Genomic DNA, 15,429 nt, shown 5'->3' with positions numbered 1-15,429 from the left:
AAATTATTTGGGAACAGTGTAATTCCAGGATAATTCCATGTACATCAGAGTGGTGTATTATATAGAACAACCAGTCTCAGGACCTAGCCCCCTCCACCCATAATTTGTCTACACATTGAATTAAAAACCCATCACTCTTTGTTCAGGTTAAATTCGTAGTATAATTGGTTGGAGGAGTTCTGGGAGGGTGTCTGTTCTGCCAGTCCCTGTGGGAGCATCTTGATCACTATAAACTGGGCCCCCTTACCTTAACGCTTCACTGGCCTCCAGTCTGTAGATTATAGTCATGATACAGACGCCTCTATTTCTAGTGTTGGCAAGCTTGTGTGGCAAGGCATTGATGCAGAGCTGCAGTCTGCTGGGCCAGCCAGCATTGCCCCTCTTGTCATCTGAGGCAGACATCAATATCGGGGCAGTTTTTTCTTTACATAGAGAGCCACAGGTGAAGACTCATAATTTCACCTCAGAGCCACAGCTTACGTCGTGTAAAAGGTTTGTACTGAGAGTACCTTATATTACTTACTTTACATGAATGGATAAGGAGTTATACTTTTATATTTGGAATGAGACACAAGTAACAAAAGTATTGTAAAGACTAACTCTGGTGTCCATCAGCTGTTTTAAGTGTTTTTAAGTGTTTTGTATATCATGTATATTTTTACAGACTGAATCTACGTGAGTTTCAGTTTGCTCAGACACTTATTTTTGCTATAGAGGAAATAAACAACAACACAAACCTCCTACCTGGCATGACTCTGGGATATAAGATATATGATTCCTGTGGCTCCATTTCCCTGGCAATCCGTTCAGCTATGGCTTTGATGAATGGCTATGGAGAGACACTGAGTGACACATCGTGCCAACGGCCACCGGCGGTTCAAGCCATTGTTGGCGAGTCCAGCTCCTCTCCTACTATTGGAATATCATCTGCAGTGGGACCCTTCAGCATGCCTGTGGTAATACATTATAAATATGTTTAATCCCTGTGGTAATATATTATATTATAAACATTCCATGAAAAGCTGCAGGTCTGTCACAATAATGTGTTCTTCATGCTATGCAACGTTCTAATATTACAAATGACATTTCTCATTCAGCCTTCTTTTTTCCCATTTCTAGGTTAGTCACTTTGCCACATGTGCTTGTCTCAGCAACACAGACAGGTTCCCAACCTTTTTCAGAACTATTCCCAGTGACTACTATCAGAGCAGAGCCCTGGCACAGCTGGTCAGGCTGTTTGGCTGGACTTGGGTTGGAACTGTTAGAAGTAGGACTGATTATGGTAATAATGGAATGGCCACCTTTGTGGACGCTGCACACGAGCTTGGCATTTGTGTTGAGTATTCCGAGGCCTATTTCAGAACAGATCCAAAAGAGGAATTACTGAGGATCATTGAGGTGATGAAAAGGGCCACTGCCAAAGTAGTAGTGGCATTTCTAGCACTAGGGGACATAATCCCTCTTTTGAATGAGCTGGCGCTACAAAACGTGTCAGGGCTACAGTGGGTGGGCAGCGAGTCTTGGATTACTTCCAAAGGGCTATCAGAGACAAAGGCATACAGATTCCTAACAGGTGCTGTAGGGTTTGCAATTGGAAATGTAAAGCTAGAGGGCCTGAAGGAGTTTCTCACCTCTGTGCATCCCTCCAAAGAAGCACACAACCTCTTTCTCAGAGAGTTTTGGGAGACAGCATTTCAGTGCTCGTTTGAAAACAGCCCCATTGGGGGTTCACAGTGCACAGGATCAGAGAGCCTACTGACTCTGCAGAATCAGTACACTGACGTATCTGAGCTGCGCATCTCCAATAAGGTCTACACAGCAGTATATGCCATTGCACACTCTCTACATAGTCTTCTAATGGATGCTGTAGCCTCCAATGAAACCAACAGGAATGTTTTAGTTCCTGAAAAGGTAAGTATAAATAAAAAAATAAAAAAACATAAAGTAAGTGTAAGTGCTTAAAATACTCTTTAACAATGCTAATTGTCAATTTACCCAGGTGCTTGAATATTTGAAGAAGGTTAATTACACCTCCAAAACTGGGGAGCAGATTTTCTTTGACTCCAAGGGAGACCCTGCGGCCAGGTATGAGCTGGTCAGCTGGCAGCCAGACAGTGATGGAACTGTGCAGTTTAGAACTGTGGGAATCTATGACACATCAATGCCCTCAGATCAGCGTTTTATTTTGAACCGTGGTGGCATGACATGGGCTGGTGGTCAAACCAAGGTAACGTGTAGAAAAATAAGAGCACTGTATAACAATTTGTATCTGAGTTCGCTGATTTTCAGGAAGGAATTTGTTAATACTGTACAGTTGTTCACTGACTGCTAAAAGTTTTATAGCAGTTGATTGTGGTCATTTGATCTCTCTCTGTATCAAAAAGGTGCCTGTGTCTGTGTGCAGTGAGAGCTGTCCCCCAGGCACCAGGAAGGCTGTGCAGAAGGGCAAGCCTGTCTGCTGCTATGACTGTATACCATGTGGAGAGGGAGAGATCAGCAATGAAACAGGTATTGCATATGTCATGAAAACTAGCCAATAATATATATTTTGATATGCATGTAAGGAAGCATTAAGTCATCACCTTTTCAAATATTTTTTTTCAGATTCTAATGACTGCATACCTTGTGATGTGGAGTACTGGTCAAATGAGAGTAGGGATCGATGTGTCTTAAAATATATTGAATTCCTCTCTTACTCTGAAATCATGGGAATTGTGCTTGTATTTTTTTCTTTGTTTGGAACATTGATTACTATTTCGGTGGCAGCTGTGTTTTACATACACAGAGAGACACCTATTGTCAGAGCCAACAACTCAGAGCTGAGTTTCCTGCTGCTCTTCTCACTGACTCTGTGTTTCCTTTGCTCTCTTACTTTCATTGGTCGGCCCTCTCAGTGGTCCTGTATGTTGCGTCACACAGCGTTTGGGATCACCTTTGTTCTCTGCATCTCCTGTGTTCTGGGGAAAACATTAGTGGTGTTAATGGCCTTCAGAGCCACTCTTCCAGCCAGTAATGTCATGAAGTGGTTTGGGCCTCTGCAACAGAGACTCAGCGTTCTTGGCTTCACCCTCATACAAGTCCTTATATGTGTCCTTTGGTTAACTATATCACCTCCATTCCCATATAAGAATATGAACCTTTACAAAGACAAGATCATTCTAGAATGTGATGTTGGTTCAGCAGTTGGATTTTGGGCCATTTTAGGGTACATTGGACTCCTTGCTGTGTTGTGTTTCATACTGGCTTTTTTGGCTCGAAAGTTGCCAGATAACTTTAATGAAGCCAAATACATCACATTCAGTATGCTGATATTCTGTGCAGTTTGGATCGCATTCATACCAGCTTATGTCAGCTCTCCTGGGAAGTTTACTGTAGCAGTGGAGATATTTGCTATTTTGGCGTCTAGTTTCGGATTACTTTTTTGTATTTTCACTCCAAAATGTTACATTATTTTAATAAAGCCCGAGCAAAACACAAAGAAACACTTAATGGGGAAGACAGCACCAAAATCTCTGTAGGGGACAATTTAGTCCCAACTCTTCCTCTACCTGCTCTTTCATTTTTTTTCATCATTCCAAAAAAATCTATATTTACTATAATTTTCTATCATATTTTGTATTCCAACTATAATTTCTTATCAAATCCCAAAAAATGAATAAGTAGATACATCTATATGTGTTGCCACATTAAAATACGAATGGCATTACTTTAAGTGTCATTTAAAGTATTTATTTAGCACCATTAACATTGTCTCAAGGCGCTGAACTAGGTCTGATTAGTGGTATTACTCAGGCCAGAATCCCCACAGGGCTCTGACCCACTAGCTTTGCTCTCCACAGGCCCCAGTCCAGGCTGTGGCGCACTCCAGATCAGACCCAGACACAGTGGACAGCCCCTCATCACATCTTTGTCATGCATGCTGTGGATATGTATTGTATACTATGAAATAAAAAATAAGATTGCCTTTTTACATCTCTGTGACCATAACTGATCATGCTGCTGTTTGTCATGAAGCACATATTTATAGCAAGTAGTTTGTAGTAATGGCAGTGGTATGAATAGTATAACATGTTTTTTTTAACTCTTTATGACACGATATTGTATTGTGAAATAAATTAGAGAGCTCCTCATATGGGTCTGAAATTATTTTGATTTGCATACCAGATTGCGATTCATTAAAATGAGTAAGAAAAACATTTTGGACTTTGTAATATTCATGTACCAATAAAAAGAAAAAATACACTAATTAGCAAATACACTAATTTACTAATTATGGATACTTGTAATGACAGCCTAATGCCTGAGGCTTAACTCAGACGCATGCGTTGCAATGCGTTGATCCAACGGATGACGGAGGAGGAGTCTGCCGCATGGGGTTGTGTTGATAACAGAGACGTTATCGTGAGATTGACAGGTCAACAAACCAGTGACGCCGCTAGCGAGCTGTTTACTTTGTGGGTAGTAGCATGCTAACATTAGATAGCTGGCTCAGACGTATTTTTCAGTTACAATAACAGGTTTTTACATTGTACAGTGTCTATTTCTCGGTAACTTAAAAAAAAACCTAAGCAAAAAAAGGTCAAACAAACAACTTTTAGGTACAAATGCGACCATTTACGGAGTTTGGTTAGACATTTTTCAACTTTTGCCGCAAGAAACGCAACGGAGCTCAATGGAGCCACAATTCAGTTTGGCAACGGATGACGTCACCCATTCAAAGTGAATGGGGATCCGTTAACGTTGACAGTGGTATGAATAGTACAACATGTTTTTTTTTTTTTTTTTTTTTTACTTTTTATGGCACTATATTTTATTGTGAAATAAATTAGAGAGCTAGCTCCTCATATGAGTCTGAAATTATTTTGATTTGCATACCAGATTGCGAATCATTAAATGATTAAGAAAAAAATTGGTTGATCAATTTGTAATATTCATGTACCAAGAAAAAGAAAAAATACACTAATTAGCAAATACACTAATTAAATACACTCATTTACTAATTTTGGATATTTGTAATGGCAGCCTAAGTATGACACTGACCCACTGCCTTAAATACGTCACACCCCTGCATTTGTCACACCAGCACCGGGCTCTCCCTCGGCCACGCCCCCTCATGTCACACCAGCACCAGACTCTCCCCTGGCCACACCTCCTCGTTCCTCACTCACATGGTATCATCACTCCCAATCCCCAGTCTATTAGGCGCTGTATTGACATAGGTATAGGTACCCTCTTCCTCTCGTACTATCCTCTCAGGAACTCTTCTCAAAGCTGGACCTACGCAGCGCTTACAATCTTGTAATGAGTAGAAGACGGCCTTTTTTACCCCTACTGGCCACTATGAATATCTTGTGATGCCATACAGATTAGCTAACGCCCCCTCTGTGTTTCAGGCCTTCATGAACGAGAACTTCCGAGAGTAAATTCACCGCTTTGTTTTAGTCCTCATAAATGACAATTTGGTGAATCCCAATAACATGGCCGATCATCTAAACAATGTCACTAGTCCTCCAGAGGCTCCGCTCTCTTAAAGCTGAAAAGTGTCCACCAGTCTCAGGTCCAATTCCTGGGTTAAAACATCAGCCTCAACCACATCAGCATGGATGAGAAAAAGGCGGAGGTGGTACGCTCTTGGCCCATGCCTACAACAATAAAGGCCATACAGCGCTTCCTAGGCTTTGGTAATTTCTACTGTCGCTTTATTGATGAGTACTGTTGCCGCACTTCCCTCCTCAGAGGCAAACCCAAGACCCTCTCCTGGAACGAGAGTGCCACCCAAGCCTTGAAAAATTGAAGAAGGCCTTCACTACTGCCCCTGTCCTCACACATCCAGATCCAGACAAGCCCTTCATTGTGGAGGTTTATGCCTCAACTAATGGAGTCGGAGCTGTGCTTTCTCAGCAGCAGGGGAGGCCCTTAGAACTCTATCCATGTGCTTTCTTCTCCAAGAATTATGATGTGGGTAATCGAGAGCTTCTAGCTATCAAGCTGGCCTTAGGACATTGGCTAGAGCTGGCTAAACATCCCTTCCTAGTGTTGACTGACCACCGTAACCTAGAGTACCTCCGAGAAGAAAAGCGTCTTAACCCCCGACAAGCCAGGTGGGCCCTCTTCTTTACCCGTTTAATTTTACCATTTCTTTTCGCCCAGGTTCCAAAAATGTCAAGGCAGATGCTTTATCTCGGATCCACACCCCTGAGGAGATTCATGACCAGCCTGAGCCCATCTTGCCACCTGACCTGATTGTCAGTCCCATTGAATGGACCCTGGACAAGGAAATCGCAGAAGCCTCGACCGCTGACCCTGCTCCACCCCAACACTCCAGCACACCTAACCTATGTCCCCAGCACTACGTCACCAGTAGTGAGCCAGACTGTGAGCCTTTTTCTCAGGCTACCACCCTCAGACAAACGGGCAAACGGAGAGGAAGCTCTAGGAGATCGGTCACTTCCTTTGGACCTTCTGCCATGGCCAGCAGCACAGCTGGCATCAGTTCCTTCCCTGGGCCGAGTATGTACAAAACTCCCTCCGACAGCCCACAACGGGTCTCACACCGTTCCAGTGCATAATCGGCTTCCAACCTCCCTTGTTTCCATGGACAGGGGAACCATCAGAGGTACCAGCTATGAACCATTGGTTCCACCACAGTCAGAGTGTGTGGAATGAGGCCCACCATCCGGAGACACAAGCACCATGTTGACGCTCGACGGGGCCCCACTCCATCCTACACCATCGTGCAGAAGGTGCGGCTGTCAACAAGGGACATCCGGATGCGTCTCCCTAGCGAGAAGTTAAGTCCTCGTTTCATTGACCCCTTCACCATTATTGATTAATCCAGTCACCTTTAAGTTACAGCTTCCCCCACAGTATAAAATCGAGGCGACATCCTAGACCCGACCCTACTCGTCACCTTCCACAGAGAACATCCCTCTCGCCCTGCTCCATGTTCTCGGGATCGGGTAACAGCGTCGGGGTCAAAAATCCACCACGACCGTATCAAAACAACCAATCAGAGACAGGAGGAGTGTCCGATGGAGTGTCAATCACAGTTTGTGTACCCAATATGGGCAGCCCCCCTCCCCCGCACATGCTCTTACCCGGTCAAGCAATAGGACCTGAAATGATTCAAAACCAATGCCAATATTAGGTCATTACCCCTGTTGATTTTATTTTTAATCTGATTTTCGAAAACAATAAACCATGTAACAGTAACAATCCATAGCGCATGTGTCACATTACTGTGATGTTGCAGTTGGACTAACATTAGCTTGTTTCCGATGCTAAGGCTAATGGTCAGCATGGTTTTATTTGAAAGTTGCAGAAAATATGTTTGTTAAGTGTCCAGTCGTATCGGTTTGGTGTTTGTCCTGATATGTATGTGTGCTTGTTCTCACAGTTAGATGTTCTCATAAGTGGTTTACTGTTTATTATTTACTATTCACAGCAGTTTCTGTTATCAAACAAACATCTTAGCACTGAAATGAGTGTGTGCAAGTTCTTTCACCGAATAGATATTGCTGTATATTACGCATGCATGGCAGCCTCCTCTGCAGGTAAAGGGCTTTGGTGGCAGGGTTGGAGTGCAACGGAGAGTGAGGGGGAGGAACCTGGATGTTGTACTCAACATCAAACTTCAATTTGCAAGCTACGGAGTGTTACTGTGACCTGATTTTTTCACAGATTGTCTGTCTCATGAACTTCTGTCAGGACATAGTGACAGTATTAACAAAAATTACAAAAAGTTTTTTATAAAGTTTCCATACAGCAGCTTTAAGGTGTAAGTTAAACAAACAGAGAGTTGTTATATTGTTCTCACTCTGTCAATAGTTATAACTTCTATGGTAAGAACGTAGTCACATTGGTCAGAGGGCCAGGCATAAAAAGTGGAACATAGAAATTGCACAATGACCTAGCTACCTAGGGATAACTAGATAACATTGTTCATATTCGTTAGCTGTTGAACAGTGCCTTAATTCTGCCTCCTTATGCCCATGTCCTTCTTAGTAGGGAAAATATTTAACAGGGTAAGGCGGAATCTATGAAGCAGCACTATGGTTCCGACTGAGCTAAAGACCAGGCAGAAGGGTTTTAATACTTTTATTCCTTTTATTCCTTTTATCATGATTTTAGTAATCCAAGAAGCCTATCGGAACATCAGGTTCTGATACGATGTTGATCATTATTCTACTTCATGTTTTGCTCTTGCTGCTTGCTTTTATTGAATTTATGTAAAGCACTTTGAACGGCAACTCTTGTATGAAATGTGCTATATAAATAAAGTCTTACTTACTTACTTACTTACTTAGTATCAATTTCTCTGTCAACCAGGATGGCGCATTTTGAAGACCGTAAGCTCCGGACCCAAAAGGGAATTGAAATGATCTGTTTGCAAAGATTTACAGCTGTACATCGTGGTTAAGTGTGCACATTTTTTCTGTGTGTACAAACCATTATGGAACAAACTGAATGAATTATATTTCATCAGGTTGAGGTTTGCCAACCATCATTACTGGCGACAGAGTTAGGAGATGATCAAGAGTGATCAATGATTGGTAATATTTTGCTAGTTTTTTGGCTAATCACCTTTCACCACAGGTATCAAAGGTGAATCACGGTGGGTTGGAAAAAGGGAAACCTTTATCAATCCCACATTAATCAGCCTTTTTGTGTATGGGTAATGTAGTGAAGGAAGAGAGCAGTCACCACAACTGGACTGAATCTGGGTCTACAGGGTGCCAGACCTGCACTCAGTCTGACCGCAAAGCCAAAGAGCCAGGCTTGATGGAATGGCAGTCAGAGGACATACTCATGTTTAGTGACGGCACTCCCCTTCAGTAACCACTCCCTTGCGCTTCACGCACACAGGCATTCCCCACCGACCACCAACCGTACTTCTCCGATCCCAGGGTGCTTCACCTATCTAAGGGGTCCTTCACACACGGGTCAACCTACCTGGGGGTCCCTCATACAGTTTAGTGCAGGAGTGCAGGTGCGGGTTTGGCACCATGTAGACCCGGGTTCAAGTCCGGGTGGGGTGACTACTCTCTCCCTTCGTTACAGGTAAACACAATAGAAAAAAACGGGAAATATGTTTCAGGTCAAATCCAAACAAGATGCCAATCGTAATCTAGACACCCACCGCTACTGAAATTGATTGATTGAAGACTTTAACTGTTTATCTTTGAAGGGCAAAACTATGGAACACTACAATAGCTAATCAGCTAGTTGTTCATATTAGGCTAGCAAGAAAAGGTTGTTCAGAACTGCAAACTTGCTACTGGTAGTCAGCTACCTTTTGTCAGTCATTATAGCTAGGTTACAAACCAGCTTTCTCTGAGCTAACTAATGTCTTGCCTACTTGTTTAGTTCCATTATCTGGTAACCACAAGCCAGGAATGCCCATAAGCGATAAAGGTTTGTTTCTCTGCTGTGTGATCCATGTGCATGTAGAGTAACTCCTCTCCCCATACAATCACACAGACAACACAGGAAAGACTGTTGAAGAATGAAGTAACCTAATGCAAATCATTTTCAATGACGGCTGGCGATTTACAGCAACAAGAGGCAAGTGGCTATTGTAAAGCCAACTAGGCGGAGCTAAAATTGGCTAGAGATCTATTTTATGCAAGTACTTAGCAATCCAGTGTGGCGACTACCAATAGGAGTGAAGACAGCATGAGACACATTGCTAAAACAAATGATACATAAGTTGTGTGCAGTCACAGCTTTTTAGCATAATAGGTTTAGCTTCAATACATTGCACAACCACTTAGCTCCCTAGCAATAACTAGCTAGCTAGCTACACTGACAAACAACATTTTCTCACAAATATGAATATAATTCAAGTCCAATTGAAGAGAAACCTATTAGGTTAGGGAAGTGCAAAAACACTTTGATTAATGTTTTTTTGCAAATGTATTGATCTCTACATTTTATGGATCGAACGTTTAGGCTACCATGCAATGGTTAAACATAGCCTAAGTGTTATATTAAAGAAAATCGAATTATTACCAGTCCTTCCCATTAGATGTCACTCTCCTGTTCAATTTGTGCGAACGCATAGATAGACCATTACTTCCATGTCGTCACACATGTTGTTACATTGTAGCAGTCACATATTACAAAATATATTCCCACCAACATGTTTGCAATGCTTTAAAGATTTATTTTAACATGGGGTTCCACCCCAAAAGACAGTTGATCACATGCATGTATCAGACAACACTTACAATTCCTAACAGTCTACGACCATCTTGACTATACTTTAGAGGCAAATACATTTATTGAGAGCCTTAGACAGAACATAAAACTTCACATTGGGATTTTGTCTGTTATTAGCATTAGACCGGACAGATATTATTTAATATACATATGATAGATAATGTGAAAGGATTACATGATGTTAAGACAATTAAAGCCAAGAGTCCATTGTCTTCTGGTACTGGTTACTACCTGATGGCTTTCTGCCGCCAGCTAGTACTCACACACCGCAATGTTTGTAACCATAGGATTGGTTATATAGGAAAACCTGTTGTGGGCACAAATACATCAAAAAGTATCTTACAAATACATAAGTATCTTACAAATACATACTTATCAAATGTATCAAAATAAAATACAAAATACTGGTATGGTATGTCATTTGTAATTTGAAGAATACATTCTATGCAAACTGATATTATCATACATTAGCCAGTTCTAGATCATGTGTTTGCTAATTGCTTGTGTTTTATTGTCATGCAGTAGCTTGCCCTAACATGCAGTATCTGGTCATATTTTCATTACATAGACCTGGAAAATTTTGAAAACCTCACAAACCTCCAGTGATGTATCTGTATTTTTCAAGCAAGCTCAGACACAAAGCAACTAAGCACACTTCAATTTCCAGCCCACAGACAGCTACAGTGTACCACAGACAGCTACAGTTTACAAAATGTAAACACATTGGGCCTCATTCTCGAACATTTTCTTAAGTATCTTCTTAAATATCTTCTTCCGAACTTCGAAAGACCAACGTAAGAAAAGATCTCCGCCGGATTCATGAATGCCTGGAAATTGGTTCTTACACAGCCAAAGTGCTCTCAGCTGTGCTCCCCCGAATGAGGACTCTTAAATTGAACACGCGTTCTCGTACACCTGGATTTGCATACATACACGCCCGCCAGCTCCTGATAAGGGCACGCAACCGTAGTGACGTGTGCAGTCAGAATCGACAGAATCTACACGGAAGCAACTCGAAAGTAACACAATCGACAGTCATGTCACTTATACACCGGTGGTGCACAGGTCAGTAAATGAAGACCTAACTTCACCGGTGTAGAGGTGGAGGTACTGTTGCAGAATGTAGATGTGTCCATTCTATTCCACTATGGCTATATCCACGAGATTGAGTTTAGTGCTTATTTATTTATTCACTTACATTTGCAGTGTTCGTGTAGTGCTTTTATTTATTTTAGGACATCATATTGCCTCATAGAATCATGACTATAAATGTGAAACGTAATTGTTAATGATACAAATATTCTTGTATTTATTATTATTATAATTATTTAAATCCGAGGATGTCTGTAGAATTGATGTGAAAGATTCGCCAAAGATTTCTCACAAATTCAGCCCTTAAGAACAATCTGGCCAATTTACGACTGCTATTTAGCGTTCTTAAATTCTGGGCTAAGTTAAGAACGAATCCCAGATGAGAAAATTCATGAATGCCAGATTTGTCCTGGGAATGTCGTAAGTGGAGTTAAGAAGAAATTTCTTCCGAACTTTTTCGAGAATATGGCCGATTGTTACTAGCATTCTGTACAAGTAAATAAAAAAAATTCCATGTACATCAGAGTGGTGTATTATATAGAACAACCAGTCTCAGGACCTAGCCCCCTCCACCCACCCATAATTTGTATACACATTGAATTAAATAACCCATCACTCTTTGTTCAGGTTACATTCGCAGCATAAGTTGTTGGAGGAGTTCTGGGAGGGTGTCTGTTCTGCCAGTCCCTGTGGGAGCATCTTGATCACTATAAACTGGGCCCCCTTACCTTAACGCTTCACTGGCCTCCAGTCTGTGGTTTACAGTCATGATACAGACGCCTTTATTTCTAGTGTTGGCAAGCTTGTGTGGCAAGGCATTGATGCAGAGCTGCAGTCTGCTGGGCCAGCCAGCATTGCCCCTCTTGTCATCTGAGGCAGACATCAATATCGGGGCAGTTTTTTCTTTACATAGAGAGCCAGAGGTGAAGACTCATAATTTCACCTCAGAACCACAGCCTACGTCCTGTATAAGGTTTGTACTGATAGTATCTTATATTACTTAATTTACATGAATTGATAAGGAGTTATACTTTTTTATTTGAGACACAAGTAATACAATTATAGTAAAGACTAACTCTGGTGTCCATCAGCTGTTTTTAAGTGTTTTGCATGTCATGGATATTTTTACAGACTGAATCTACGTGAGTTTCAGTTTGCTCAGACACTTATTTTTGCTATAGAGGAAATAAACAACAACACAAACCTTCTACCTGGCACGACTCTGGGATATAAGATATATGATTCCTGTAGCTCCATTTCCCTGGCAATCCGTTCAGCTATGGCTTTGATGAATGGCTATGGAGAGACACTGAGTGACACATCATGCCAACGACCACCGGCAGTTCAAGCCATTGTTGGCGAGTCAGGCTCCACTCCTTCTATTGGAATATCATCTGCAGTGGGACCCTTCAGCATCCCTGTGGTAATACATTATAAATATGTTTAATCCCTGTGGTAATATGTTATAAATATGTTTTAAAAAAACATTCTATGAAAAGCTGCAGGTCTGTCACAATAATGTGTTCTTCATGCTATGCAACGTTCTAATTTTACAAATGACATTTCTCATTCAGCCTTCTTTTTTACCATTTCTAGGTTAGTCACTTTGCCACATGTGCTTGTCTCAGCAACACAGACAGGTTCCCAACCTTTTTCAGAACTATTCCCAGTGACTACTATCAGAGCAGAGCCCTGGCACAGCTGGTCAAGCTGTTTGGCTGGACTTGGGTTGGAACTGTTAGAAGTAGGACTGATTATGGGAATAATGGAATGGCCACCTTTGTGGACGCTGCACACGAGCTTGGCATTTGTGTTGAGTATTCCGAGGCCTATTTCAGAACAGATCCAAAAGAGGAATTAATGAGGATCATTGAGGTGATGAAAAGGGCTACTGCCAAAGTAGTGGTGGCATTTGTATCGCTAGGGGAAATGATCCCTCTTTTGAATGAGCTGGCGCTACAAAACGTGTCGGGGTTGCAGTGGGTGGGCAGCGAGTCTTGGATCACTTCCAAAGGGCTATCAGAGACAAAAGCATACACATTCCTAACAGGTGCTGTAGGGTTTGCAATTGGAAATGTAAAGCTAGAGGGCCTGAAGGAGTTTCTCACCTCTGTGCATCCGTCCAAAGCAGCACACAACCTCTTTCTCAGAGAGTTTTGGGAGACCGCATTTCAGTGCTCGTTTGAAAACAGCCCCATCGGGGGTTCACAGTGCACAGGATCAGAGAGCCTACTGACTCTGCAGAATCAGTACACTGACGTATCTGAGCTGCGCATCTCCAATAAGGTCTACACAGCAGTATATGCCATTGCACACTCTCTACATAGTCTTCTTATGGATGCTGTAGCTTCCAATGAAACCCACAGGAATATTTTAGTTCCTGAAAGGGTAAGTATAAAGTAAGAAAAAAACAAGCATAAAGTAAGTGTAGCTTAAAATACTCATTAATAATGCTAACTGTCAATTTACCCAAATTAACAGGTGCTTGAATATTTGAAGAAGGTTAATTACACCTCCAAAACTGGGGAGCAGATTTTCTTTGACTCCAAGGGAGACCCAGCAGCCAGGTATGAGCTGGTCAGCTGGCAGCCAGACAGTGATGGAACTGTGCAGTTTAGAACTGTGGGAATCTATGACACATCAATGCCCTCAGATCAGCGCTTTGTTTTGAACCGTGGAGGCATGACATGGGCTGGTGGTCAAACCAAGGTAAAACGTAGAAAAATAATAGTACTGTACAACAATTAGTATCTGAGTTCGCTGATTTTCAGGAAAGAATTTGTTAATACTGAACAGTTGTTTACTGACTGCTAAAAGGTTTATAGCAGTTGATTGTGGTTATTTGATCTCTCTCTGTATCAAAAAGGTGCCTGTGTCTGTGTGCAGTGAGAGCTGCCCTCCAGGCACCAGGAAGGCTGTGCAGAAAGGCAAGCCTGTCTGCTGCTATGACTGTATACCATGTGGAGAGGGAGAGATCAGCAATGAAACAGGTATTGTGTCATGAAAACTAGCCAATAATATATATATATATATTGATACATTTGTAAGGAAGAATTAAGTCATCACCTTTTCAAATATTTTTTTTCAGATTCTAATGCCTGCATACCTTGTGATGTGGAGTACTGGTCAAATGAGAGTAGGGATCGATGTGTGTTTAAATATATTGAATTCCTCTCTTACTCTGAAATCATGGGAATTGTGCTTGTATTTTTTTCTTTGTTTGGAACATTGATTACTATTTCGGTGGCAGCTGTGTTTTACATACACAGAGAGACACCTATTGTCAGAGCCAACAACTCAGAGCTGAGTTTCCTGCTGCTCTTCTCACTGACTCTGTGTTTCCTTTGCTCTCTTACTTTCATTGGTCGGCCCTCTGAGTGGTCCTGTATGTTGCGTCACACAGCGTTTGGGATCACCTTTGTTCTCTGCATCTCCTGTGTTCTGGGGAAAACAATAGTGGTGTTAATGGCCTTCAGAGCCACTCTTCCAGCCAGTAATGTCATGAAGTGGTTTGGGCCTCTGCAACAGAGACTCAGTGTTCTTGGCTTCACTCTCATACAAGTCCTTATATGTGTCCTTTGGTTAACTATATCACCTCCATTCCCATATAAGAATATGAACCTTTACAAAGACAAGATTATTCTAGAGTGTAATGTTGGTTCAGCTGTCGGATTCTGGGCCGTATTAGGGTACATAGGACTCCTTGCTGTCTTGTGTTTCATACTGGCTTTTTTGGCTCGGAAGTTGCCAGATAACTTTAATGAAGCCAAATACATCACATTCAGTATGCTGATATTCTGTGCAGTCTGGATCACCTTCATACCAGCTTATGTCAGCTCTCCTGGGAAGTTTACTGTAGCAGTGGAGATATTTGCTATTTTGGCGTCTAGTTTCGGATTACTTTTTTGTATTTTCACTCCAAAATGTTACATTATTTTAATAAAGCCTGAGCAAAACACAAAGAAACACTTAATGGGGAAGACAGCACCAAAATCTCTGTAGGGGACAATTTAGTCCCAACTCTTTCCTCTACCTGCTCTTTCATTTCTTTTCATCATTCCAAAAAAATCTATATTTACTATAATTTTCTATCATATTTTGTATTCCAACTATAAT

The 15,429-nt window shown here is 41.7% G+C and overlaps 2 protein-coding genes across 2 annotated transcripts; both read left to right on the top strand.

Moving 5' to 3' along the window:
• Window positions 1-286: 286 nt before the first annotated feature.
• On the top strand, window positions 287-3,518 carry LOC105904785 (extracellular calcium-sensing receptor-like). The gene is made up of 6 exons (XM_012832719.2): window positions 287-492; window positions 665-956; window positions 1,120-1,911; window positions 2,000-2,227; window positions 2,385-2,508; window positions 2,605-3,518. The coding sequence occupies exons 1-6, from the start codon at window positions 287-289 to the stop codon at window positions 3,516-3,518; spliced, it is 2,556 nt and encodes an 851-aa protein (XP_012688173.2).
• An 8,576-nt stretch (window positions 3,519-12,094) lies between these two features.
• Window positions 12,095-15,341, top strand: LOC105904786 (extracellular calcium-sensing receptor-like). Its single transcript, XM_031572880.2, has 6 exons — window positions 12,095-12,286; window positions 12,445-12,736; window positions 12,910-13,701; window positions 13,795-14,022; window positions 14,180-14,303; window positions 14,402-15,341. Exons 1-6 carry the CDS (start codon window positions 12,135-12,137, stop codon window positions 15,313-15,315), a joined length of 2,502 nt encoding a protein of 833 aa, XP_031428740.2. The 5' UTR covers window positions 12,095-12,134; the 3' UTR covers window positions 15,316-15,341.
• The last annotated feature ends 88 nt before the right edge of the window (window positions 15,342-15,429 follow it).

Source organism: Clupea harengus, chromosome 9 (assembly GCF_900700415.2).
Source record: "Clupea harengus chromosome 9, Ch_v2.0.2, whole genome shotgun sequence".
NCBI lineage: Eukaryota > Metazoa > Chordata > Actinopteri > Clupeiformes > Clupeidae > Clupea > Clupea harengus.
This window is presented reverse-complemented; position numbering and strand designations above follow the sequence as displayed.